Here is a 24,486-nt window from a genome sequence, read left to right on the forward strand (position 1 = left end):
CCTTTTCTTCTTCCTACAGCCCTTCGCAAGGATGCTTCTCGGGAAGATAATGAATATCTTTGTCCTAAGAATGATTGTGGCTTCTGGGCATAGCTATATGAGTGTCTTTTCCTTTAAATATCCCTAAGCAGCAGTAGTGCCCTTTGCTTGTGATCATGTGCATGCCCACATATATGAAAATAGGTCAGTGAATCTGTGCCTGCAGCAGCCGTGCTGTCTGCGCGCTAGCCTGGGGTGTCAGCACATGTCTGAGGGTGAAGGCTTGGAGGAGCAGCGCAGCCACGGGTTAGCTCCAAGGGAAGAGGTGCTCGTCCTCCCCTGCCTTGTTCCTGGGCAGCGATGCTGAGGGTGCTACAGGCTCCAGTCGTCCCTGCGCCCAAAGTATTGAAGGAGGAGCACCCTGCAGGACACGGCAGGGTTGTGTTTCCATGCTGCTCCTCATTTGCAGAGTTGGGGTGCAGTAGGAAGGACTGTCCCCTTTTGGACATGGGCTGTGGAACTGGAGCCACACTGCAGAGTGGTGTAGCAGAGCTGTTAAGCTCCTTCTTCCATGGTCTCACCTGCCAGCTTGTGTCCCTGCTGGCCTCAGTGTATGAGCTACATGGCTTGTGAGGTTGCCATGGGACAAGGGAGGTTCGGCTGCTCCTTCCAACCCGCAATGTCACTTGCAGCCAATGAAGCAGTGAGTGTTTGGGCCTCTATGCAGGAGGATGCCTTAGTCATCCCTCTCCTGGTACGGCAGCTGGCAGAGGGTGTTGCAGGACAAGGTCCAAACCCTTCAGTGTTCCTAGATGTGCAAGTCCCAGGAATGCCCATTCCAGGAGAGCTGGTTGAACTATTCATGCTCCCAGAGAAGGGAGTGTCTGTGACGGTCTCGGAGACGAGTGTAACACGGAGGAGGGGATTGTTAACAGGCTTTAGAGGTCCTAAGAAGGTCCAGGGACTGTGATGACACTGGGCATCTGCTGTGCCTCCTTTCCTATGCAGGACATCGCAAATTCCATGCATTCAGTGTCTCGCATTGAGCTCTGATGTACGGGTGGATGTTGTCACCTTGGTCTGAAGTCTCTGCTTTTATTTAAGGCAATAGCAGTACTTAGCCGGGTTTGTTCTTTCTTTTCGTGGGAGAGTAAAGCCTGTGTCCATGTCTGTGACAAGGCCAAGGAGAGCAGCACTCTGAGCTTTCTCCACCCCTTTGTAAGCATTTGTTTTATAGACTAGCCAGAGCTTTGTCACTGAATACTAGGGCAGTTCTGTTCAGACATTATATGAATAAAAGCTCATGCGCGTTCAGCTTTTTACAACTTACCTGTGTTTTCTGTACTCACAGCAAAGAAAGACCAGGAGGGTGGAGAGGAGAAAAAGACAACTCAAAAGAAAAAAGTCAAGGAGCTGAAAGTGTTGGATTCGAAGACTGCCCAGAACCTGTGTGAGTATGACAAAATCAGGGACCGTTTCCTTTTAAGCACTTGGCAGGATATTGTCCCTAAAAATTGACCTGTGCTTCTCTTTGGGTCCTGGCAGCCATTTTTCTGGGATCATTCCGTATGCCTTATGAAGAGATCAAGACTGTAATCCTGGAGGTGAATGAGACTGTGCTGACTGAGTCCATGGTTCAGGTGAGAGTGTGGACTGTGCAGGAGAGAGATTTTTGTGGGCAGCTGTTTCCTAACTTCTGCTGCACTGCAATTTGGGAGAGAGTGACCTTGTTCACTACAGAGCTCTATTAAGTTTTTATCCCCTTCCTTTCTTGTGTGGGAGGGTCACAGAGTGTAAGGGAGCTATTTCTGCTCTGTCATTTGGACTTCTCCATTGGTTGCATGTGTTGGGTGCTGGTTCAGGCAGCCCTGTGCCACGGATGTATGCATTTCTCTTGTAGAATTTGATTAAGCAAATGCCAGAGCCAGAGCAGCTGAAGATGCTTGCAGAGCTGAAGGATGAATACAATGACCTGGCAGAGTCTGAGCAGTTTGGAGTTGTGGTGAGTGCCTTTTCCTCTACTCAGGCAAAGAAAGATCAATCGGCACCTTTCTCTAACTGAAAAATTGTATTTTTCACTGGTTTGTTCCTTGTGTGATGTCCCACTCCACCTCCGCATTCCTTGTGCTGTCTCTGAATTTCCTCTGTCTAGTGTTGCACAAAGGATCATCAGACAGGCTAACAGCACCCAGATTTATTTCTGGGAAAGGGAAGACTCTCCCCAGGAGCCAACCAGGAGGAGAGACAATGCAAGTCTCCCCAAATGAGCCTTCTTTGTCCCCCAAATACCTTTCCCACAGTAACTATTGGTTTCTTCAGGCCCTGCTCAGTCTCCCCATTAGGGAGACTCACTCGTTAGGCTAATAGTGTTGATTGGAGCAGGCTTTGATCAGGTGAGGCTGTTGCAATGCTAACTGGCTGTTAACCTTTGTGTTGTCCGTCATCAGGTCATGTGTATTGGTTGCTTAAGTGCCATTGTCTCCTATTGTTATATACTGAGCACTCTGTTCCCTAGTATAAGGTTACAGACTAAAGCTACAAAGCGAGGGGTGGCAAAGGAAGGACAATCCACCCATCGGTGGCAATCACTTCCCACTGCAAAACCCAGCACATTAGACCTAATGACCGTTTCACAGTGCACCAGTGCAAGGCCTGAGGTTCAGAGCACTGCCCCAGAGCCTGGGGGTAGAGTTTGCAGGGCTGTAAGTGAAAAGCAGACTGCAGGGAGTGGGGGAATACAAAGGAGAGGCTTTGGATTTGCAAATGGGAAGAACTTAGCATTACACAGGTGAAGGCACTGTGCAACTTTAGGACTTCTAGGTCTCATTTTTAAGCCTTTACATGCATTCAAGATAAATAACAATTAGAAAGTCTCTTCTACCTAGTCTCTCTGCTACACATCATGTCTTTCAGGTAGGGACTTTGTTTCTGAAGTCTTTTTCTTTCCTTTTTGCTTGTTGATAATGCCTTTTAGCATCCTTACAACTGACCAGAGATGAATTTAAATACTATGCTTAATTTGTCAAAAAAGTTGTTAACGTATTTAACCTGCTTGGATAGAAGTAATTCTCTTTGGGCTGCTTTGTCAGGACCAACTTTATTATCTAGGTTTCCAAATAGGCTGACTCTCCCTGTGGAACTGGTAGCTTTTATTATCTCACTTTATGTGGGGAATCTAGATGAGTAAATTTTGGACCTGATGGATTTTTGGATACAAATGGTATGAAAGGTCCTTGTATCTGTGTTGTAGAAAATCTGTTCACCCTGCTCTTGTTCCTTGAGTACAAACTTTCATGAAGTGTATGGTTACTTGGGTTCCTCCTTTTTTAAAGGCAAGAAAAAAAATGAAGAATCAAGAGCTCCCAATTTGTCCTCCCCAAACATTTTGAGAGGGTCTCAAATATAGTCTTCTTGAGACACAGTACTTTAGGCTGTCCACATCTGAGAAACCTCATGCTCGAAATGTAAAAGGATCTGGTGGCCTGTAGAAGTCCAACAAAATTAGTCCATTTCTTCAGCCACATTTAATTCCAGCAAATAAAACTTTGGTCAGAAGGAAACTCGGAACAGGATTTTTTTTCTTCTTCTTCCTTCAGTGCAAGAAGGTTTCAAATTATCAGATCCAAAAAGCCTTTTTTAACAGAACCATTAAGTTTGCACAATCCAATTTTACCTTGCTTGCTGTAGAATATAAGGCAGCAAGAGAGAAGGCTGGGAAAGAGGAAGGCTAGAGCCATGTGTCCGATGAATTCTGTAAAGAGGACAAGTTCTCCAAGAGCTGAGACTCTGACTTCAATTGAGAGTGCTGCTCATCAGAAACAGCAGAGTAGAAAATAAATCTGATCTTGTTACTAATTCTGGAACCTTTATGAACCCTGAGAAGTATGGGAAGGATGGAATACCTCAGCAATGTCCTGTTCCTATTTTTTTCACTTTATTGATCAAAATAGGATTCTTACAGTTAAGATGCACTTAATGTTTAGAATGACTTTCTCCACAAAGGATGCTGATTCTGCCATCATTCAGCCCTTGCTGATGCTCTTTTTGGAAGTCTCTTGTCCCTATACCCAGCTGTCTGTAATCTGTCTAATGTCGGGAGTCTGAACACAATCCCCTTCCCCAGGCTCACGAGTAACTTTTAAGCCCATTCCTGGCCATGATAACATATGTTTGCTCTGAGATAGTTTCCTTTCCAGAGAGCTTGCCCAAGGCGGGGTTTTGTGATCTGAACGTGAAATCACTCTGGGGGCAGAACCCAACCGTTTAGAAAACGGTTTGTATGGCTGTAACAAATTGAGAAGCAGCACAAGTAACAGGCAGTTCTTGTTTGGTAGCTGTCTGCATTCAGTCATGTGGTAGTCGGGAGTTAAAAGCAGAAGGCCTTGCCTAACAAGCTGCAGCTGCTTCAGAGACATGCCTGCGCTGCCGAAGGATCCTGTGGCACCGATGTGCTTGGTGATAGTCCCTTGAGACTAGATCAGTCAATGCTTATCTTGAGAAGCATCTCTTCATCTCTCTTTAAATAAATACTTCTACATTATTCTCCTGCTGATTTCAGTGCTTGTAGCTACGTTGGGCTTTGACTCAGGTCAGTGTGAAACAAGTGCTTGATACGTCTGAAGTCTGTGGGACTGTAGGCATCACTTTAATGTTTTTTGGATTTGATCTTTCAAGTGGGAATTGGCAATGGTGACTTTGTGCAAAGGAAAAGGTTGCTGACTGCTGCTCCTGGTGTGTACGTGCATCCAGTGCTGCTACTCACCTGCCTCCTCCGTCACTTTGACTTAATTTTTTGCTTGGTAGAGTGGGTCTGAGTTATGATATGGTGTGTAGGCTCAATCTTTTCAGTTAAAACGAGGTACCTAATGCATGACTGGACGTGAGTCTCTGAAGGGCGATTGCTCTGGAGTATCTTTGGGACTCTGGAGGTATGACACCCACTCCTAGAGAGTGGGTCCATATAGAGCTATAATTAGTGGTGAGTAACTGTCTGTTCTCTTCCCCTTCTTTCTCAGACCACCTCAGTTTCCCCCTCCCCTTATGTGTGAACACTTTTCCTCTCCCGTTCCCTTCTCAGATTAGCTCAGTTTCTCGTCTCCGGCCCCGTCTCAATGCCATCCTCTTCAAGCTGCAGTTCAATGAGCAGGTAGAGAACATCAAACCTGAAATCGTCTCGGTGACGGCAGCCTGCGAGGAGGTCCGCAAGAGTGAGAGTTTCTCAGGCCTGCTGGAGTTTATTCTGCTGGTGGGCAACTTCATGAACGCAGGCTCTAGGAATGCTGGTGCCTTTGGCTTCAACATCAGCTTTCTCTGCAAGGTGAGTGCTTTCCTACGGGCAGCTCAGGGAACTGATTCGTACCCTCTGTGTTTATTTCCTAGCCGCCTGCATATGGGGCTGGAAATAACTGCTGGCTAATCTTTAAATGCTTTCTGTACAGTCCTGCTCTTGCGACGAGTTTGTTGGTTTTTTTTTTTTTTCATTACCAGCTCCGAGACACAAAGTCCTCAGATCAGAAGTTAACGCTGCTGCACTTCGTGGCTGAACAGTGTGAACAGTCCCACCCCAAACTGCTGACATTTCCTGATGAGCTCATCCACGTGGAAAAGGCCAGTCGAGGTACTGCAGTAGGGCAGGTGGCCCGTGGCTGGGTGCACAGGGAGCCCTTGCGGTTTCTTTTTAGGAGAGCAGAAGATGGATGTTTGGCGTGACTGGGGACAGGGGATCTAGGCATTTCTGAATGAAGATAGTTGAAGTTTGTTTATATGTCTGTGGGTGTTAGATGGAAGGTGGCTGCAAAGTCTGAGGCTGCTTCCCAAAGATGCATTATTTCTGTTGTTACAGTAGCAGCCTTTTCCCTATTAAATAATTGCTGTGGCTGTGCTTTACTGTGCAGAGTAGTGAGGGAAGCATCAATGAAATAAACGGATACGATGCCTGGAAGGAAGGATACCCATTGTTTTGTCTTGTGATAAAGAGCTGCTTGTGCTGAGTCAGTATCCAGGGAGGAAGGAAATTGAGTCTCAACAGCAGGATGCAGACTGCAGATGTATCCTTCTTGGAGAGAGGATGAAAGCTCTCTGCAGCATGCCTGACTACTGCTGCCCCCACCACCACCCACCCAGGACTGTGCTCTTCAGCTTACCTGTCAGTGTTTCCCTGGTTCTGCTCTAATGTTTCCTTTCAGCTATTAGCATCCTTCTAACATGTAATGACATTGCTGGTATGACAGTGTCCTTTCTCTTGTCCCGGTGCTACTGAGCAGCAGAGGTAGGCAGGTAGCTTCACAGTGTCTTTGCAGATACCCAGTCTTGGGGCCTTCAGTCTTTAAACAGCTTTAAGTCAAAAAGAAGTTCCTTTTAATATTTTAGGGACTGGATATTGTTAAAGCATGGAGGGCTTTCCCGTCATGTCTCCCCTACCAAAATACTGCAGAAAAGGAGAGTAGAGAACGATGGGGCTGGCTGGTATAACTTGGGGTTTGTACTCGTACCAGAGGTTTCTCCTTTCTTTGTCTGGGAGCAGAAACTGCCATATTTCCTCAAAGATCTGCTGTTCAGGTTTTTGGAGCACTGAGGTGTTGTTTTGCAGCAGTTAATCATCAATGAGTGTGATTTGCCTGAGCCTAAATTGGGATGAGCCACACTTCTGGCAGACGTCAGACATGTTTTCAGGGGTACATATGCAGTCCTGATAGCAGTTGCAGGATAGAAACCCTGCTCCTGTTTCAAGTAAATATTTTGGGAATGTCCTTCTCTATTTTTATGTCTTTTGGGGGGTCTTTTTCAGTGTCTGCTGAGAACTTGCAGAAAAATTTGGACATGATGAAGAAACAGATTTCGGATGTGGAACGCGATATTGAGAGTTTTCCAGCTGCTACAGACGAAAAGGACAAATTTGTGGAAAAAATGACAATATCCTTTTGCTTGTAGGAAGAAAGATGTTCCAAAATGGGTGTGAGCTATGGCAGAAGGGATTCACAAGGCTCAGCAAAGTCTGGAGGGGGAGAGAGCAGAAGGGCCTGTTGTATGGAAAAAGGCCTTTCTGTCATGATGCATAAGGAGTGTTACTATATAGTTTTGGAGGATCTTGCATTTGCCCCAGGGACGCTATTTGCCATCAGCAGGGGATCTCTGTTGTTCTGGATCTTGGTGGCAGCTTTGGGCAAAGGGATTGTCGCTCTGTTCAGTTGTGTTCTAAAAGTGAGCTGGCTGCTGCGTTCCTGGAGTCCCTGAAGCACATCCAGGTTGATGGGCAGGCTGGGAGTGTTGTGTTCTTGCAGAGGGGCTCTGCTGAGTTGCGTGGGTGTCTGGGCGCAGCTGCACTGCTGCCTGCTGTACTGTGGTGCGGTTGGGGGGGGGGGGGCTGTACCATGAAATCTGGCTTTTGTAAGAGGCACTTGCAGGAGTGTGTTTTGGAATTGTAATCCAGGCTGTGAGGTGGAGTACAAGAACGATGCTGCTTGCTTGGGAGCTGCATATTCCTATTTTTTCCTTTGACACAGGAAGCTGAAGCCTCACCCAAACACTGAACAGATTAGGCTGGGTTCATCTCAGCATCACAGTCTGGTGATGGTGGAGTATATCTGATCTGTTGCTCACTCTCATGCTTTCTGCCTAGCAACTGGCTTATGTTCCTTGACTTCTGGATTTCACAGCTTTATTAAGGATGCCAAGGAGCAGTACAACAAACTGCGAATGATGCACTCAAACATGGAGAACCTCTTTAAGGAGCTGGGCCAGTACTTTTTGTTTGACCCCAAGAAAACATCTATTGAGGACTTTTTCATGGATCTGAACAACTTCAGAAATATGTTTCTGGTGAGCAAGATGCCCTTTCCTCCTCTTATCCTTGGCTCTGTTTCCTTCATTGTCCAGATCTACCACACTTTTTACTCTTCTTCCAAAGAGGAATGTTAACTGCCTTTGTGTGTTCTTTCCTGCACCCCCTCCGTCGTGCAACCCCTAAGCATCTGTTTCTCCTGTTTACAGCAAGCTGTCAAGGAGAATCAGAAGCGGCGTGAAACAGAAGAGAAGATGCGCCGAGCGAAGCTGGCGAAGGAGAAGGCTGAGAAGGAACGAAAGGAGAAGCAGCAGAAGAGAGAACAGCTGATAGACATGAATGCAGGTACGAGATGTAATTGGGTTTTGGGGACAGCAGAGGTTTTGGACTCGATGCACAGCCCTACTAACAGTGTGTGCAGAGAACACAGTGTGTGCGAGAATTGAAAATAAATGTTCTGGAGTTGGATTCTAAGAGATGGAGGTTTGGGGATATCCTCTCAGTAAGAAATTGAGTAATATTACTCAGGTGAAGTTCTGTGCTTGTGAACAGCAGCTTGGAGATTTGCACGAGAGCTTTAAACATGGGGGTTAGGTGAGTCGCAATAAACCCATCTCCAGAGATGTGCAAAGCCTACTAGGGTACAGAGAACCTGGCTGAACTTGAGAGCCTTTTTGAGGGGACTGCTCATCTAAATAAAATGCAGAAATTTGCATTACACACCAAAAGTAATAGGACAAAATGGGCAAGAATTCAGTGCTATGGTCCTGTGCTCTGTCTCTTCCCTTGTTTTTTTTGAGGCCTGATGCCTATTAGCGTGAGCGCTCATGTCTCCCCGCTTTCCAAACAGTTCTACTGTACGCTGTTCTACTAGTGCAGAAGTCTGGCATTAGACTCATCTATTCCAACCACATGCGTTTCAGATTTCTTTGCAAATTTATTTAAAAAGTGAGGGGGGAAAAGGTCATAAACAATCATATGAGCTCTCCCAGAGCTGTTTCATGAGCCTGGAAGTACTTAGTTCAGATGCAGCTCTGTGGGATAGCCTTGTGAGTTAGTCTGAGCTACGGGAAAGGATTCCCCTTTCCTCATCCCTTCAGTGCCCTAACTTCTGAGTGGGTCAGTCTGCACAGCAGTAGATACTCCTACGCTACAGTTTTACAACTTCCAGGGAATAGAGCAGACCTGACATCCCTTCTGGCATTGCTGATGAATGGCAAGATCATGTTTTGATGTTAGGGTTGTCCATACTATTCACTTTCCTTCCTAACTCCCGAATACACTAGGCAATGACACCGGTATGAATATACCCCTGTCAGTTCAGAGTAAATCAGCCGTTTCTGTGGCCTTACGCAATATTAACTGATTCATGAAGATGTTATTGAGTTTGTTCGGAAGTCCCCTGACACATAGCTAAGACAGGTACAGTCTTGAAAGTCCAGCCTGGAGGAGCGCATGAGTGACAAGCAGCCCGTCTTAGCTTCATCTGCAGTGTGGCTAGTATGATTTCAAAGGCCGCTGCAAAGCTCTCTGCTTTGGTTCTTGGTCCAAAATGTAACTTTGCTTGCTAAGTGCTCGGCTGTCCCCCCAGCACAGGCTTCCTCGCTTACAGTCTGTTCCCTTCTACCAGCTGCATTCTTTTGTTACAACATATGGACTCAATTACTGTCCCTCTCCATTGATTTCCTGTGCCTTTGGATTTCCTGAATGCATCCCCTCCTCCTGAACTCATGCAGTGAAATGCCTCACCAGCTCACATTCCTCCCTGCCTCCCACTGCTTTGCCTCCTTTAACAAGGTGGTCCTGACCCAGAACGTGAGCAGATAAAGCTGCAGACCTGCATTGTCATCACAGCTGAGCTCGTGGACCTTAAGGGCTTGGCTTGCCACAGAAAAACTTGCCAGCCTGCTAAATGCGTGTTCAGTGACTAGCAGGGTTATGCTGACAGAGGTCCCCACCCTGTCTCTGCATCATTCCTAGATCACTGTGGTGTTCGCAGCCAGCTGCTTCGTTTGCAAAACTCGGGTTTTCTTTCCATTCCCTCTGAGCCTCTGCATTTTGAAATAATGCATTGAGAAATGTCAAACTGCTCTGGGTTTCTCCTGGATGTTGTTTGGCTTCTGTTCTGACCGTCTACTCTTGCAGGCCTCCCCAGAAAAGCTGTGTGCCCGTGGTTTCTGCCTTTTAGAGCATTTGGGGAGGAGGGGAGAGGGAGCAGTGTGCTCTCCATTAGTTGTTCTCTCAACTCCTGCCTGCTGCTCTGGGGGGGGAGGCCCAGCATCCGAGAGCTTGAAATCTTAAGAAGTCTGAGCTCATTTAAGAGGTGGCGGGAGATGGAAACAGTTAAAACATGCAAACGTACGAGTTAATGATTTCCATCCCCTCACTGGCATGTTACGGTTTTCGGAAGGGGGTCTGGCCGGCAGCTGCGCCAGCAACCACAATTGTAGCTCAAAAAGAGTATTTTCATTCTGTATCTGCTTTCAGCCAAGGCCCCTTTGGATTCCCCCAATTCCTGCAGATGCCAGAATTTCCAGGTCTCCTGCTGCTGCTAGTCCCTGTGACTGTTTTCTCTCCCATCCCCGGCAATGGAGTTAGATGATGGGGGGGCAAAGAAGGCACTGTTCACTCACTGCTTTCTTTCTTCCCAGTCCTCTGGCAGAGGAGAGTCTTCCTCCCAGGATCCAAGTGACTCAGCAGCATTCACAAATAGAACAAAAAGCTGTAGTTTCTGTGCCTCTGAAGCTGAGAGCAGGGGAGCAACTTGCTCGTACAGGGTTTCGTATGGAAATGATTCAATAAATATCTGTGGCTGAGCAATCCTGCAGTCAGCTTCATATGCAGAGACACCCATTCACTGTGTATCCAGGTCCTCGCATCTAAAAATGCTAAACACCGGTAAAGGAATATGGAAATGGGTTATTCCTGTGGCTGTTCTTAGACCTTCCCCTTGAGACGTAGTGCCTGTTCTCTACTAGACTGCTTCCCCCATGATTAGTAGCATCTCTCTAATATCTTCTCACTGTTAGCTCCTCGTTTGCTCAGTAATCAGAGCCCTTTCTGTGATACAAGACTGAACTTGGCACTGCTTTTCTTACCTACAACCAGCATGGATTTCTTGGGTTCTGGCATCAGGAACATCACCTTAAAGGATTTGTGCAGCACCTCCCTAGCTTCCTACCCCCAGCTGGTGAGAAGCTTTAGGAGGTGGCAATCTGCAAGAACAGAGCTGCTAGGAGTGCCTTGCTGCCCAAGCGCAGAGTCTGGCACTGTGGACAGAACTGAGTTCATGCTGGCAGAAGCCTTTTTGTATTGCAGGGGGTCACAGAAACACGGAGAGGAAAAGATGTAACTTCTGATCAAGTAAATTATCATAAAGGTTGCTTAGATTCCCTTGGGCACTCAAAATCTGAAGAGCAAGCATTTAGGCTTCATCTACTAAAGTTAGGCAGGGACCCTGGACCATCAGATTCCCAGCATCCTTTCTCTATCTTCCTGTCTTCCTGTTGTCTGCCTTGGGCTGAGTTCAGTTTGAAGTCCCCTTTGGACTGCTGTCCTGCCTCATCCTCAGAGACCCTGCGCAGCAGCCTAGCCTCTCCTCTTAGGCCTCCACTGGCATAAGCAGATTGATAAGTATTGCAGACTAGAAGGCATCACCTGTAATAGATGCTGATGGCCTACTGCTGTCACTGTATCCTGCCCATCCAAACTTTACAAGAGTCCCTGGCGTGAATTTGGACTGGATTGCTCCAAGAGGTGTGTCTCTGCCAGCCTTAGGTGGCAAAGTCGCAGTGATCGGTGCTGTGTGTATCCTATGATCCCCTGCCACGGCCCTGGTGACTTGTACCCTGCTTGTACCCTGCTGCCTAGACACTTGGAGGAGCATTGCAAGCTCCCTTCTGTAGCTTACAGGCCAGGTCTGGTAGCCAAGTTTCAAGCCCCTAGCTTTCCTCCTTAGCATGCTAGCGCTGTCCCTCCTCTTGTTTCCATCTCAGCCAGGGCTGGCCGTGTTTCTGGGGTGCTGGGTGCTGCTTGCCTGCTGCCCCAGCATGGGGAATATAGGACAGCACGGCGGGGTGGATTTGCCGGCAGGTGGCACCCTGCACAGGCTGCATAGGCAGGCTCTGGCAGATGTTTAATGGGATTTTATAGCTCTGGGTTTCATTGGGAGCCGTTGTTATGGAAACTGAGATTTGCAGAGCGCTCATGCATTCGGAATTAACTGCTTCGGCGCCTTGCGATCTCCGGGGCAAGCAAAGGGAGGATGCGCAGGAATCTTTCCTCTCTTGTTGCTACCTCCTCTGACGCAGGGTAGCAAGAAAAGCCAAGAGGCTCCTCTTAAAGGCATGCCACAAGCTATGTGCACTGGGAGCAAGACGGGTTAAAGAGCTAGCACTCTCCTCCTCTCTTTCCAGAGCGGCAGCAGGAATGTCCTGCTGTGTTTAGAACTGGATTTTCAGTGGCCTTTTAAAAACTGCTCCTGTGCTGTACCAGCACAAGGCTATGTCCAGGAGGGATGCGGGGGGGCTCTGTCGTCTGCCTAGAACCAGAGATTCGATGCCCCTGCTGCCCTGTGGAGTCACTGCTGGTGCGGTGGCAGCACATGTGCCACTGCTGGCACATGGGCTACCAGCCCTGTGACATCCTTGTCGCTAGGGAAGGAGCATAGCTGAGGCCAAGCTAATCTCCTTAGTGGCCTGGGTACCAACAAGAGAGTGAAAGGGAGACTAGAGGGCAGTGGCTGGCATTAACAATCTGGAACTCCAATTGGAGAGGAGCAAGGAGACAACTGAGCCAAGCAGAGGGGGAGAATGCTCAGGGGGAGGTTAATGGAAGAGTCTGAGGGGCCTCAGTCAGCAGCAAAATAACCCAACAGCTGGGATCTCTGAGGGAAAGAAAAGCTTCAGAGAACTTGCCAAAAATCCTGCCTGAGCTGTCCCTGTTTTCTTCTCCTTGGAGAGGAAGATGTTGCCAGGCAGTCTGCATCCTAATCCGTTGCTTCCCCTCCTCTGTGCAGAGAAAAGGATGTCCTCTGGGGACAGGAGGGCCCCAACTTAACCCTGCTCGAACAGAGGGGGAGATTGACTCCTTCCACCTGCCATGGTACCCATGGGGCATGAAAGCATCCCCTCAAAGTGTATGTCGGGAGAGGAAAAAAACAACTGAGTTTTGCCCCATACTTGTCAGCACAGAGGATCAGGACATGGAATACTTGCTGTCCCTTTCCCTAATATAGGGGAGAAAGAGGGATACTATTTTCCTTAGACAAAGGAGTGTGAGGCTGTTGCTCAGTAAATTTGAGCTCCATGAGGGAGCCCAGATGCTGGAGTCTGCTCCCTTTTTCTGCCACATGGATTTCACTGGATATCCTGTTTTCTTTGCAGAGGGTGATGAGACAGGAGTGATGGACAGTCTGCTGGAGGCCTTGCAGTCTGGAGCTGCGTTCCGCAGGAAGAGGGAATCGCGCCAGGGTAGGTATTGCTCACGGTGATGTGCTAACTCTGCTCCCTGAGGAAAAAACTCAGGGTTCCTTGTGTGAGACGTTCCAGGCGTTTCAAGGCTGGCGAGGGAAGCAGGGGAAAAAACAACAAAATGTATGCTGCTATTTGGAGTTTGTTCCTTCCTGGTGGTGATCAGCTGTCAAGTAAACCCATGGCATGGTTGAGATATCCAGCTAGTATTGCTGCAGTTGCTCACCATTTACGTTACATCCTTTTAATCCATTTTCAGAACGGTTCTTTACACTACTCTGTTGGTGCTGGCTTGCACAGCACCTTTCACTGTGTACTCTCATGTGCTATCTGCTCTTCTCCTGCACAGTGATGTGGACCAGGACTCCAGAATTTCCTTTCCAGGCTGATCAGATAGAATTGTAGCTTTTACATGTATGAGCGTGGTCAAGACAGGACCGTTGCATTCATGCCAGGAATACTTGCAAAGAGATAGAGTTGAAGCAGTAGTAAAACACATGGAGGTACATCCAGCTGCAAGAAGATACATGAAAATTTAGAGAGAAGGGACTTGTGTTGCACTATGGGCAGAAGGAATAGAGATCAAGAGGGTCCTGAAAAGGGAAACAACTTGAAAGCAGGTTCAGAAGTGACTGGGTTTAAGGAGAACGATGTGAAAGACAGCTACAGTTATCTCAGCTTTGAGTGTGGGCTGGTGAAAGCATTCCTTGTGTGTAGAATTCTGGACCTGAGGTAGCCAGAATGGAAAAGAAACTACAGTTGTCTAGCTCAAAAAAAACAGGACCCAAACAAACTGGGAGCGAGGACATGGGGCACTGTATTTGTGCCACAGAAGTGGCCACAAGCTGATGACCAGGTAGAAGAGTGTGAGAGGGAGATCTTTGAGCCAAGGCTTTGGAAAATGAAAAGCAGAGCTCTATAGGAAGCAGAGATGCAAAAGAGACAAAGCTACAACTTTTCTTCCTCAAATATAGGAAGAGGGTCAGGAGAAGCATTGAGAGAAATCTACAATTCAATTTTAGCAGCCTGCAGCGACAGTGGGATGTTTCTGCAAGTAAAAGAGGGGCAAAGGGGCAAGGATTTAAATTAACAGGGTGTTCTGCAACATGACGGGAGCAAGGGTGACTGAACCTTTCAGTAAGGGAAAGCTTGAGTCTAGTGCAGACGGCTGCAGAACTGAGTTGCTGTAAAGGATCAGATAAGTGTTTTGAGCATCACAAGTTTGACAAAGGTCCCAGGCAGCACAGATCTGATGGCAGAGCAACATACAGCACAGAGTGGGGAGGAAAACCACACTTTGAGAGAGAAAGGAGCAGATATCCCAGGATCTCGAGTGTAGTGAAGAAGGGGTGAGAGCAGAACTGATAGACTTCTTTCTGTTTCTTCTTTTATCAGTTGTTAGGCAAGGGCAAACACTGAGAGAGGAGAAAACAGTAAGCAGTTGACAGTCTTGTCTGCTTTGAGAGAGAGGGAGGGACAGAAATTAGAGATGAAGCGATTTTGAAAAGAGTTGCTTAAAATCAAGACGGGCTAGACAAGGATGCTCAGGCTTCGTAAGTGAGACTCCTTGGACTCTGGGGAGTTGTTTCAGAACAGGGAATAGCAAAAATGGCAGCTATGAACTTTGGGGTTTTAGGAAGGTTTCAACCAGGGTTGAGGAGTTGGGTCAAGATGGAAAGTCCAGTGGTCTCAAAGCCCTTGTGAGAAAGCAAGGATGGTATCTCTTTGAAGAATAAGCCAACACAGAGCCTTGCAGAGCAGTAGGGAGAGGTGGATGTTCATGAGTAGATAACGAAAAGAGAGAGGGCTCTGCCCACACTAGCAGTAGGTGATGCAGATTAAATTTTGATAACTGATAGCAATACATGTCCTAATGCACCCGATAATGTGTTACTTCTGGACAATAGTTTGTAAGATTTCAGATGTCAATATTTGTGGTAGGGATCTTCGTCCTTACTAATTCTTTGATGCTAATGTAGGGCATGAGAGGAAGAGTGAAGGGGCAGGTCTTGGCCTCCCCCCATCATAGAGAGTTAACATAAAGTAGCTCTGGATGTGTTGGAATCTCCTCCACTGCCTCCCAGCACAGCTCCCTCCCACAACCACTGACTCTGATCCTGGAGCTCAGCTCCAGCGCTTGCTAGCAAGCCCCTGGGAAGGAGGAACTGCCTTTGCGTTTTAGCCACAGCAGGACCTAAGGCTAATATGTGATTAGCATAGTCTTGCAGTCACGTCAGGCTTGTGTGTCGTCTTGTTGTGTGCATGGCAGAAGTTAGTTGGTGCTGCTACAAGTGCAAGGCACCTGTGGTACCCCACCAGTGATGGGATTGTGGCTGTGACTGGGTGTGAGGGCAATGCAAAACCTGCATTACCAGTGTGCACAGCATCACATGTATTCCCATACTCCTCCTTAGCTGTTTCTTGATAGTGTCTTCTGTGGCCTTTTCCTCCCATGACTTGATTTGTTCTGGTGTCCATCCCCCCTACCCCAAGCCAGCCCTGTTTTCTCCAAACACAGGCTACTGGCAGGAAACTCTCAGCATGTAATCAGAAGCCTATGATGACATTAGCCATCTTCGCAGCAGTTTCAGATCCAGCTTCCCTTTGAGGGGGAGGATTTCCCTTTCCACACCTGTAAAAACAAGGGGCCATTACTCACTGCCTGCAGAATGCCAGGTACTGCGCTGTCAGAGAGGCTGGTGATGAGGGATCGCCTGTGGTTCAGGCAACTGTGGTTTGTTCCTGGGGAAAAAACGAGGAGAGAAAGGAGACCTTGTGCCAATTTGAGCAAATGGGGCTTTGGAGTGACCTGCTGCTATAACAGGAGTCTTCAGTCTCACTGTCAGCGTTGGCACCAGACCCCTCTGGCTGCAAGGGGCAGGAGAGCTCCCTTTACACCATGTCACATAGGTAGAAGTGGGGTGGGTTTCAGACACACAAGCCTGAAGTCTGCATATTGCCAAGGGATTTCCTTTAGCTGCTTTCTGGATTTTTCTCTCTTCCACTGTCTTTTCAAAAGGCAATTTTTGTACAATCCTTCAGACTGCAGCAAATGTGTGGTCCCACTTTTGGCATTGCCGTGTAGCGCCCTGGGAGCTTGTGTTTGTGGAGGGTCTTGCTGGAGAAGGTGCTTCTCCCCTGAGTTAGGACTTCTACAGATGCTTCACTTCTGACTCTTTATCCCTGTCAGTCTCCCATGTGAAGCTTTGCGATCCTCAGGAGCACTGCTTCAGCTTTCCCGGTGGGACATCATGCTTCCCCATTGCTGTGTCGCCAGTTGTCAGGGCTCTTCTCCAGCCCCCGTCACTCCTCAGCCTGCCTCGTCACGGCTGCTGAGGAACACAGAAGCTCTGTGTGTAGATCTTGTCAGCTCTGATCTTTGACTCCTGTTCCTTCGTAGGCAGCTGTGCCTATTCAATCACTAGCAGTTTCATTGCTAGACTGTAAAGGAATGGSAAAAGCCGCCAGGCCTCTGGGAACTCTACTTAATAGCTTAAAGGACTCATTGTGGGGGAGAGAGGTCAGCAAAAGGGGATTGTTCCAGCTAGCTCATTAAGAAAGGAGTGCAGACCACGAGAGTCACAGGATGTGCACACAGTAGCTCAGTGTCCTCCTTCAGTCTGGCTGTGCAATTGTCCTCTAGTCATGGTTTCAGCCTGATGATTCAGAATTGATTTCTGGTTTAAGTGACTCAACTGGTCTCCTTTTTCTGTAGCCTCGACGTCACGCACATGCCATCTGCTCTCCACAACAAAGCAAAGTGAACACAGAAAATCAATCGTGAATCCACCCCTCCCACCCCTAGCTCACTGCTGGCCCAGGCATCCAAAACATAGTGGCCCAACATGAACGGGAGCAATGGCGTATGTGTATCTTAGCTGGGTGCAAGGGGGCCTCCCTTTCCTCAAACAAGATAAAACTACAGCGTGCAGAGCAGGCAAGTTACCTCCTAGTCCCCATTGCTTAGTTTGTTGCCTGATTTGTGGTAGAGAATAAAACCTATTCTTAACGTAGGTGTTGCACCACTGGCAAAGGCTGTAACCTGTTCTTCTCCCTTGGCTCGTTCTGGGGTTAGCAATCACACCATGGCAAAAATCTGTATCTCTAGTAGGAGGCAGCAATCTCCAAATCTTCCCAAATGTTTTGCCAGTCCTCTGCAGAGCCACTGCACTGTTGAATTGGATTTACTGGGGATGAGCAAGGAATGCATATTTGGGCATGGGCTTGCTGGTCCTGTTATCCATCAGCCCTGCCGTAAGTGCTCATTGCTCAAAAAAATACTAATTTAGTCCAGTAGCTCCAGTGTGTTGTCCTGCTGCTGCTGAAGATGGCTTGGGGGGGTCCGGTCGATAAAGCCCAGCGGAATTTCCAAAGGGCGTTCAACTTAGGTGTCTCACCAAAGTCTCCTAAAGGAATTAAGTTCCCATGGGACGAGAGGGAGGACCTTACATGATGTTAGCCAGTTACATAACGGGCTGCAAGACAGGAAACAAAGGAGTAAACAGTCCATTTTCATCTGTGAGAAGGTCACTAGTGGAATCATATGGGAATCTATGCTACTGAAGATATTCATAAGTGGACTGGAAGAGGGTGAATAGTAGTAATAGTAGCAATAACAGTAATAATAAACATCTGTGACAATGTCAGCTGAGTGCTCTGTAGTAGTCAAAACCCAAAAGCCCAGTTTGAGATCTAGGAATCCCTGGGGAAAAAAAGCAGAGGAATGGCAATCGTGGCATGGTATAGCAATGTTGTTTTGTTTTAGATCTGTTTTATGACTGCATCTTGGATATTGCATGCAGTTCTGGTACCCCTGCCTCCAGAAGGACATGGTGAATTAGAAAAGGTGCAGAGAGAGGCAGCAAGGATGATTGAGCAGACCTGGGACTCTTCAGTCCGGAAAAGGGGGAGGGGACTCAGGGCATGAATAGGTTTATGAAATTCTAAACTGGAACTTGGAGGCATAAATGAAGCTAGGAGGAGCGGGCGTAAATGAAAAGATACAATTTCACACAACACTCTTTACAGCATGCTACGGATGCTTAAAATTCACATGGGTTAAAAAAGCAACTGAGTGTATTTATGGAAGAAAAAGGTAGGAGGACGTGAGAGAATTTGCTGGTGGAGAAAGATGAGAGAATATCAGTGGGGGATGTGAGAGGATATTTATGAGACCCGCAAGGAGGAGCGGATATGAAAGGATTGGTCTCTAAGAGAACTTGCTGGTTTGGTATCGTGTGTTGGGGGAAGGGATTTGGTCTGGGTGAGAGCCAGGCTGCAGGAGGAGAGTGGCTGCCTGGAGGAGTGAGAGCTTTCTGGTTTGTGCTGGAGCCTGGGAGAGGAATAGGCTCATCCCACAGGAGAGGAGGTGGCCAAGGGCAAAAAAGGGGTCGGGGTATGTGCGAGCAAGACTGAGCTCCGTACAGGCGTTTGCAGTGAGAGGGGGCCGCTGGATCAGAGGAAGGCTGTCGAGGAGAGGAGGATTAGCCAAAGGAGAGGGAGGAAGGTGCCATCGAGTGCATTGAGTTACAGGCTCCTGCTTCCTTTTGGATCTGTCTAGCTACAGTATGGTCCAGCTGGCAGCTGGTGGGACAGCTCTCACCTACCGTCCTTTCTGCTGTAGCCCCGAAGGGATCAGTGCACAAAGCCCGACAGCTATGAATGGTTCCCGTGTTGTCTGCACAAACCAAACGCTTAGTCCTCGGTCGCCGCTGTATCGGGGTGGGAGAGCAGACCTCGGACTGCCCAGGCCACAGCTGCACCTAAGCAACCTAAGCAGCAGCTACCTCCCACTGAGATGCTTGAGAGTGGCTGCGCCTTCAGCAGCACCTGCAAGGGCTGTGTAAAACCTGTCACCAGGAGTCAGCGCTGAGAAATCCCCACCCTGCAAAGGGGATGTCTCGAGCAAACCTGGAAAGGGAAGGGAGACAGTCAAGTGTCTGGGTTTTGGAGGCTGTCGGTCCCTTTTTGATCTGTGTACATCCACATTTCCCTTGCTTTTTTAGTCTGAGGGAGACCCATAAGTGGTCTCTCTCTACCTGCTGCACAGCCATCAAAAGCTGGAGGTACAGAGCTTGGCCCAGCAGGACATGGACCTAGCAGCTCTTGTCTCAGGGCTGAGACCTGCGTACGGTGGGAAGGCACCGCTACTGTTCTGGTCCCCTTGCCCCGGTTTGGAGGTATGTTCTAGCAGGCTCTGAAAGCAATCTGACTGGTGACTCTCTTATTTCCTCTGCTAGACTCTCTCCTGTCCCTCTGTGAGGTGGAGGAGGATACGCCTGAGCGGGTAACACATGGGCATGTTGTTCTTCCCTCCCCCACTCGTGTGTCTGTAACCCCGTGTGTGCTGCAGGCAGGGAGGGTTAGAAGAGGAGACTGAGACAGGCTTGTAGTCTGAGGCTGCAAGTCCAGCGATACCTCCAGAGTGGATTTTAAAAAAAGGGCCATTTTCAATGGTGACTTTGGAAGCGTTTACATCTCTTCCTGGTTCTTCCTTTTACTTTTCTGTAAAAAACTTCTGTGCTTTTCCAGATCTAATGCATGACCCAGCCTGGCTGCCTGCTCGGGAGCCAAAGGCTGGCTCATGCTGCTGGGCTGTGGGACTCCATGCTCTCGGGATCTGGCTGGAGCAGGCTGTTTCTTGCTGTCTCTCTCCTCATTCCCCTCCCTTCCTGCTGGTGTGTTCTGTGCTTCTGACTCAGGGCTGCAGTGATCCATCAGGCAGGGAGAGCAGCCAGCTGACACTGTCCTACCCTCAATGCCTTGGTTACTCACTCTCTACCCGCCAGGGTGGGTACTCCATGCCGGGGCACAATCTTGGTCCTCGGGGACATTGGGTGGGGGAAGGGAGCTGTGCCGGTGTGTGCCCTTACATTCGGTTGCGGACTTGGAGGATTGCGATGGGGGTGAGCCCTTCAGATCTGAGAGACAAGCAGTGGACGGAAGGACTTGACTGAAGTTTGCAGATTAGCAGCAGGATGTGGGTATGGGCAAGGCATGCAAAAAGAAACTTTCTAGACCTAATTAGCTCTTGGGCAAGGATTTAACTGGAAATGGAGTGTATACTGATTTTTTTTGTGTGGATTCAGGTAAAAGATGGGAGGCAATCTGGGCTGCAAGCAGAAATTACAGAGAGCAGTGAGTCATGGAGCAGAGTGGCTTCAGATGGGAGGGAGAGAGTGATGAGGGTAAACCATAGAAAGGGACCACAAATGTCGGACTGGAGGCACATGGAAAGAAGTAGTAGTGGTAGCACTGCGCTGGAGAGAAGCTCAGAGGTGCTGCCAGGGGCAGGCTGGAGGGTCCTTGGTAGATGTTAGGATTTGGCTGCTGTCTGTAGCCATGTAGGAGAGATCTTCTTGTGCGTGAGAGAGGAGAGATCTAAGAAATCTCTGAAAATAGTTATTGATTGCTAGGAGATAGAACCAGGGCAGGAAGAGGCATGCGTTGCAAGGAGAGGTGGTGGGGTTTCAGGGGTGCTCCAAGGCATGGAGGAAAGAGGTGTGCCAAGGTTGATCTGAAAGAGGAGATGGGTTCGTGGTAGTTATTTCAGCAGTCTCTGAAAGGCCTTTAAATCCTGTACAGGAGCTTCCCAGTCCCTGCTGTATTTGCATGTCTCCTCTGCGTGGTTTTGCATGCCTGCCCTTTGTGTTCAGAAGCCTGCTCCCAAAGGCTGCATGGCAAATTGCACGTGAGAAAGGGCTGAAAGGTTTTTCAGTCCTGAAAGAGTTAATTTCTCTTGTCTGCAATCTCTGGGCAGTAATTCAGCTGCTGCTTTGTATTCCTGAGAGCATCCCCTCTCTTCTTCCTTCTCCTCTCAAATGCCAAGATATTTCTTCCTGGACATTCAAGCTGAGGAGTTTGTGCATGAACCACAGTTGGAGCTTGTGCACATTGCGCTTGTGCGTGCCTGCCTGTGTGTGCCCCAGCGTGGATGTGCCAGTGCCTGCCTGAACGTACCCCACAGTGGCTGGTTGGAGTGAGCAGAAAGCATCTGTGCACGTTTCCCACGCTGCTCACGTGGCTGTGCAGTCCAGGTGTTGTGCAGGGGTGTACGTGTTGGTAGAGTGTTGCAGCTCACCAAGCTGGTACGGTGTGGCTGATGTCTTTGCCTTGTCAAAAGTACTGTGGCTTATTTTTGCTGAGTGCCCCAAAGCCCACAGATGCTCTCAGTGGGGCACAACTGCTGTTCTAATTCCGGGCTATTGGCTTGGCTCAGCCTCAAACATATAGCATCATGATCTGTATAAGCTCAGGCCTTAAGCTGTAAAGACATCTTAAGGGTTATGTGCTGTCTGGCCCTTGTTACTGGGGCACCAAAGCTCAGCTGCATTTGGAGGTAGTACTGTTCTTAAATGGATAAGACCATGAGACCAAGCATAGGACATGGAAGAACATGGGAGGATTCACGGGGCTATAATCCTCTCCTGACACAACCCAGTAAGAACCTGAGACAGTATTCTCCATTAGACCATTGCTTTCCTCTCCCATGGGTGGCACACGGACCTCTCATGCGAGGCGTGAAGTCCTGTTTGGGTTACAATGCTGCTAGTTAGGGAGCTGAGACTTCTGTATTCACTGCAACTACAGCAGGAGTCTTGAACCCCAAGCTGCAATGCCGCACTTGAGATTGGAAACCCCCTTTCCTGTCATCAGGCTGCTGGTTTTAAGGAGTTTGTGTCCCAGGAGCGAGGGGACCACAAGGACACAACCTCACGAGTAGTTGGGTCCTCCACCATGCTTACCTGATGCTGTGGATGCAGAGCAGATATCTCCCATCTGGTGTTCCTGACCCCTCTGCCTGTCTTGCCAGTGTGTTCTTGATGTTCTCTCTTCAGCACTGTTGCCATGCTGTCTGGGGCTGCCGGATGTTTTTTCTATACTTAGTCTGCCTACAAACATCTCACAAACTTTATGCTCCACATCTTCCTCCAGGAAACTTTTCCACCCAGCATAAATCTGAAGTGGGAGATGTTTCCAGCAATTCTTCTTGCCTTTGTTTAATCTCACCATATAGGTCCTGGCCGCCCCAAACTGAGCTTCCACAGGCCTACCTCATGGTGCTTACATCCTTTGAACAATGTGTGTTTTGCAGCTCTGGTCCCTGTGGCGGTGGCTTCATGATTCCTAGTGTCTTGAGGAGTGTTGGCCAAGTGGTTCTGGGGCTTTTCTCCAATCCAGCTGGCCACTGCCCTGGAGGAAGATGATCTGTACCAAAACTAGCCTTGAGGTGTTTCTCTCCCGTTTCTAACAATTTTTTCTTTTGCAGCAAAAAGAAAAGCTGGCTGTGCTGTCACCTCTCTGCTAGCTTCAGAGCTGATGAAGGATGATGCCTTGAGTTCAGCACCGAGTAAGATGCTCAAGAACAGTGAGAAAACAACAGGTGGAGAGGTCCATGAGGAAACCATGGAGATGAATAGCCGCTCGAGCTAGACTTTGGGCCCTGGACTAGGGCTGAAACCTGCAGGACTGAAAGTTTTACAGAGGAAACAAAATACACTGGGTCACTCTGGAATCTGTGCATGGGCCTGAGGGGTAATTTTATTTCCTTCTTGCTCCTGGGGCTGCTTGTGCCAGCTTGAGCCTTTTGTTGTTGTTCTAGATCTCCTCTCCAGTCTTTGGTCTGCCTCTGTAGAGAATTGAGGAGCAAAATGCTTTAGCCAAGCAGAAGTCATGCTTGGCGCCAAGGGGAGGGACTTCATCTGCAGCCCTCCTTTTCTCAGCAGGAGCGTGGTAGAGCAGACTGGGCAGAAAGAGGCATGGACAGAGAGGGTAGAGCCACAGCCCCACCTACACATATCTCCATGTTGGGGTGCCAAAGCAGGGACATTATAAGCTGCCTTAACCCCGACTTTTTTAGTCTCTGTTACTTTGGGACGTGCTGATGAGCCAGAGCAGCCAAAGCTCTGTTGCTCCAGGTGACTCTCTACCAGTACTGGAGGCTCCTAGCCTGTTCCTTCATCACCTCTCTGCAGGAGGGAACCCTGTAGGCCAATTTAGCTGGACTTCTACTTCTCCAAATGCTGTTGTGTTATTGTACCAGCACCTTCTGTGCCCTCATCCCGCTGTCCGCTGGGGAAGGAAGCGATTCCTGAGCTGCCGGAGGTGGGAAGCTGCGCCTTTGTTTCCCTCAGGACCTGTTGCTTTCCTGCTTTCTCTCTGCTTGCTCTATTTATTACTAGCGTCCTTTAGCTGAGCCCTCCCTGCTGCTGGAAAGAACACAGCGATGCGTGTGCCCAAAGGGAAGGGGAAGGATCCTGCTGCTGATGGCCGGGGCGGGCGGGGAGGAAGCCGCTTCTACTCCAGTAGCTGCCTCTGCATGTCTTGAAGCCAAGAGGACTAAGGTGAAGCGCATTAGTCTGCGTTACTCTGTGCCCTGAGGTCAGAAACTCTTCCCACTCAGTGGCACACACCTAAGCACTGGCCGCAGCCCCCCGGTGACATCTGCTCGGGACAAACCAGGGGCTGCAGTTCTTAGCAGCGTACAATCTTCACGGGATGCCGTGTCAGGAAAACACGGCCTGTCGTCTTTTGTGGTAAGCCCCTCGTGTGGCTGTAGCCCAGGGTCTGGGAGCTACGCTCTGGGGCCCAGACCTGTTGAGGCTGCTTGCTTCAGCTGTTGTGTTGTGCCATGCCGGACTCCCGCTCACCCTGCCCCAGTGATGAGGGCAGGAGCCTCGTTCTACAAAATCACTTTGCAAATGTATCTATTTTTGTATCAGATTTTGTTTTAAAAGAAAATTTGAATGTAAGATGAAAATATCTGAAGCATTTGCATGCTCCTCGGAGTCCCCTCCCTGAGCTCCGTGCCCTGTGCCAGCCGGACGAGCGCTGCACTGTCCTGACCCTCCCTGGGTGCAGAGGGGACCTGCCTACCTGCTTGAAGCCCCCAGCCCCAAGATCAGAGGAGCTGCCTTGTTCATTCCAGCTGAGCCTCTCCATCCTGGGCCTTCAGTAAGGTAGCTCAGATACTGCCTCTACTTACCTCTCCCCTCGCGGGACTGTTATCATTGCATGTGTGCTGCTGAGCAACTCTGATGTGAGCAGCTGCTTGGGCTTGGAAAGCAAGATGCAGAGCGGTGCTGGACACCAGAGGTATTTAGGAGCACGGTCCCCCCCAGCAGGACCCCAGGTCTGTACTGCGGGGTGCTGGCTGTTGGTGCAATACTTTGTGGTGGGAATGGCTCTGCCCTAGCTTGTGGCATCCAGACATTGAATTTTGTTGTTGTTTTAACTTAATACATTTGTAAAGTTGAA

At 48.8% G+C, this 24,486-nt stretch overlaps 1 protein-coding gene across 1 annotated transcript; it reads left to right on the top strand.

Annotated features, from left to right (window-relative positions):
• Nucleotides 1–658: 658 nt before the first annotated feature.
• LOC112960879 (protein diaphanous homolog 1-like) lies at nucleotides 659–24,486 on the top strand. Its single transcript, XM_026055527.1, has 11 exons — nucleotides 659–884; nucleotides 1,331–1,429; nucleotides 1,525–1,619; nucleotides 1,880–1,981; nucleotides 5,057–5,296; nucleotides 5,467–5,596; nucleotides 6,767–6,891; nucleotides 7,633–7,797; nucleotides 7,969–8,104; nucleotides 13,144–13,230; nucleotides 22,499–24,486. Exons 1-11 carry the CDS (start codon nucleotides 659–661, stop codon nucleotides 22,660–22,662), a joined length of 1,569 nt encoding a protein of 522 aa, XP_025911312.1. The 3' UTR covers nucleotides 22,663–24,486.

This window comes from Apteryx rowi, unplaced genomic scaffold (genome assembly GCF_003343035.1).
Source record: "Apteryx rowi isolate R43461 unplaced genomic scaffold, aptRow1 scaffold_1231, whole genome shotgun sequence".
Classification (NCBI taxonomy): domain Eukaryota; kingdom Metazoa; phylum Chordata; class Aves; order Apterygiformes; family Apterygidae; genus Apteryx; species Apteryx rowi.

Excerpts from the sequence above, each read along its gene's own strand:
- LOC112960879 (XM_026055527.1), top strand. The coding sequence starts at position 659 with ATGTCACTTGCAGCCAATGAAGCAGTGAGTGTTTGGGCCTCTATGCAG. Across the intron at positions 5,297-5,466 it reads ACATCAGCTTTCTCTGCAAG|CTCCGAGACACAAAGTCCTC; the intron begins GTGAGTGCTTTC and ends TTTCATTACCAG. Across the intron at positions 13,231-22,498 it reads GAAGAGGGAATCGCGCCAGG|CAAAAAGAAAAGCTGGCTGT; the intron begins GTAGGTATTGCT and ends TTTCTTTTGCAG.